Source organism: Charadrius vociferus, unplaced genomic scaffold (genome assembly GCF_000708025.1).
Source record: "Charadrius vociferus isolate BGI_N301 unplaced genomic scaffold, ASM70802v2 scaffold1020, whole genome shotgun sequence".
Lineage (NCBI taxonomy): Eukaryota > Metazoa > Chordata > Aves > Charadriiformes > Charadriidae > Charadrius > Charadrius vociferus.
The window spans coordinates 146,870-148,542 of NW_009646502.1; the positions used below are offsets into that span (position 1 = coordinate 146,870).

The 1,673-nt window shown below is 64.3% G+C and overlaps 1 protein-coding gene across 1 annotated transcript in view; it reads right to left on the minus strand.

Moving 5' to 3' along the window:
- LOC104285520 (sterol 26-hydroxylase, mitochondrial) overlaps nt 1-1,673 on the minus strand; it is a 3,060-nt gene that overhangs the window by 434 nt on the left and 953 nt on the right. Inside the window, exons 3-7 of the mRNA XM_009883988.1 lie at nt 1,429-1,640; nt 1,130-1,290; nt 606-772; nt 246-327; nt 2-159 (exon numbers count right to left, since the gene is read on the minus strand). Coding sequence (XP_009882290.1) covers nt 2-159; nt 246-327; nt 606-772; nt 1,130-1,290; nt 1,429-1,640 — 780 coding nt within the window. The remainder of the gene's footprint in view (nt 1; nt 160-245; nt 328-605; nt 773-1,129; nt 1,291-1,428; nt 1,641-1,673) is intronic.

The window sequence follows — 1,673 nt, forward strand, 5'->3', positions numbered from 1 at the left end:
GCCGACACAGGCACGGACCCCGTAACCAAAGGGAATGGAGCTGAAGGGGTGGTGGGGGGAGCCGTGGCCCCGGAGCCAGCGCTGGGGAAGGAACCGCTCGGGCTCGGGGAAGTAGGTCTCGTCGTGGGACATCGCGTAGTGTGCCAGGACGAAGAGGGTCTGCGGGGCAAGAAGGAGGGGGTTAATGACACCCGCCGGGCCCCACTGAGCACAGCGGGGGTCCCCACAGCATGGCCCCCACTCACGTTCTTGGGGAAGAGGTAGTCTCCAATGACAATGTCCTTCTCGTAGAAGACCCTGGCGTTGGTGGGCACCACGGGGTAGACCCTGGGACAAAGGGAGAGTTAGTGGGGGAACAGCACCTATTCAGGGAACCCCATGGGGAGAGAGCCACAGGCAGGACATGGGGGAGCATCTCCTGCTGCTCAGCAGCTGCATCCCCTTCCCCAGGGAGGAAGTGGATGGATGTGGCTCCGAGGGACTGAAATCCAGCCCTGCACTCTGCCTGGCTGCTGCATCCCCCAAGGGTCGGGGGGAGAAGGGACTGCCCCTGGGGCAGGGGCTGGTGACCAGGAGCCTGGGGCAGGGGCAAGGCTGGGCTGTACCTCAGCGTCTCCTTGATAACAGCCCGAAGCATCGGCATCTTGGGGATATCCTCAGCACCAGGATACCGGTCGGCAGGCACGACGGCTTTCAGCTCCTGGTACAGGGTCTCCTGGATGCCCGGGTCCCGGGAGAGGTGGTACAGGGCCCAGGACAGCGTGTTGGAGGTCTGGAGGAGGAGAGCACAGAGGGGAGTGAGGGACATGGGGTTGGTACCCAAACAGCCTTGTGTGGCACCAGGATGGCACCAGACAGCCCCTGCTCCGGTGCGCGGGGAAGCCACGGGTGAGGAGCAGCGAGCACAGGGGAAACTGAGGCAGGGATCAGGGCAGGGAGCAGAGCGGAGGACAGGGTCTGTACTGACCGATCCCTGAGGCTTTGCCCCTGTGGGGTATCAGCCCCCCAACTACCACCCCAGAGCTCGCAGGGGCTGGGGAGCGTGGCTGAGCATGGCCCCATGGCTCCCCCCTCCTGCCGGCACGGAACTCAGCAGGGATGCCCCCCGTGGCGGCTGCCCGCCTCTCACCGTGTCCACGCCGGCCAGCAGCAGCTCGGCCACGCTGCCGTAGACCTCATCCAGGCTGAGCCTGCCGCTGGCCAGCAGGTAGCTCAGGTAGCCAGACACCTCCTTGCCCCTCTCCACTTGCCCCTCCAGCTCCTCCATCTTTCGGTCAATCAGGGTCTTGCCTGCAGGGACAGAGAGCGGGACCCAGCGATGACAGAGCGAGGGCGGCCAAAAGGACACGTGGCTGGGGACTGCCGCACCTTTGAGGGTCCTTAGGGAGTCTGATCCCACCACACTGGGCCCCCATCATCACCACTCACCAAAGGCGAAGATGGTGTCCCAGCTGTCCAGGTAGCGGTCCCAGAAGGGCAGCACCTTGCGGCTCCATCGGGGCAGGACAGTAGCAAAGATGGAGTTCTTGAACATGAGGTTGATGGAATCGATGAAGCGCTGGGTCTCGGCAGGGACCTGCTGCTTCAGGCACCCAATGCGGGTCTCGAAGAGGATATAGGAGATCCCTGTGGGGAAAGGCCTCATCCAGACCCCCGTGGGGATGGGAAGAGCG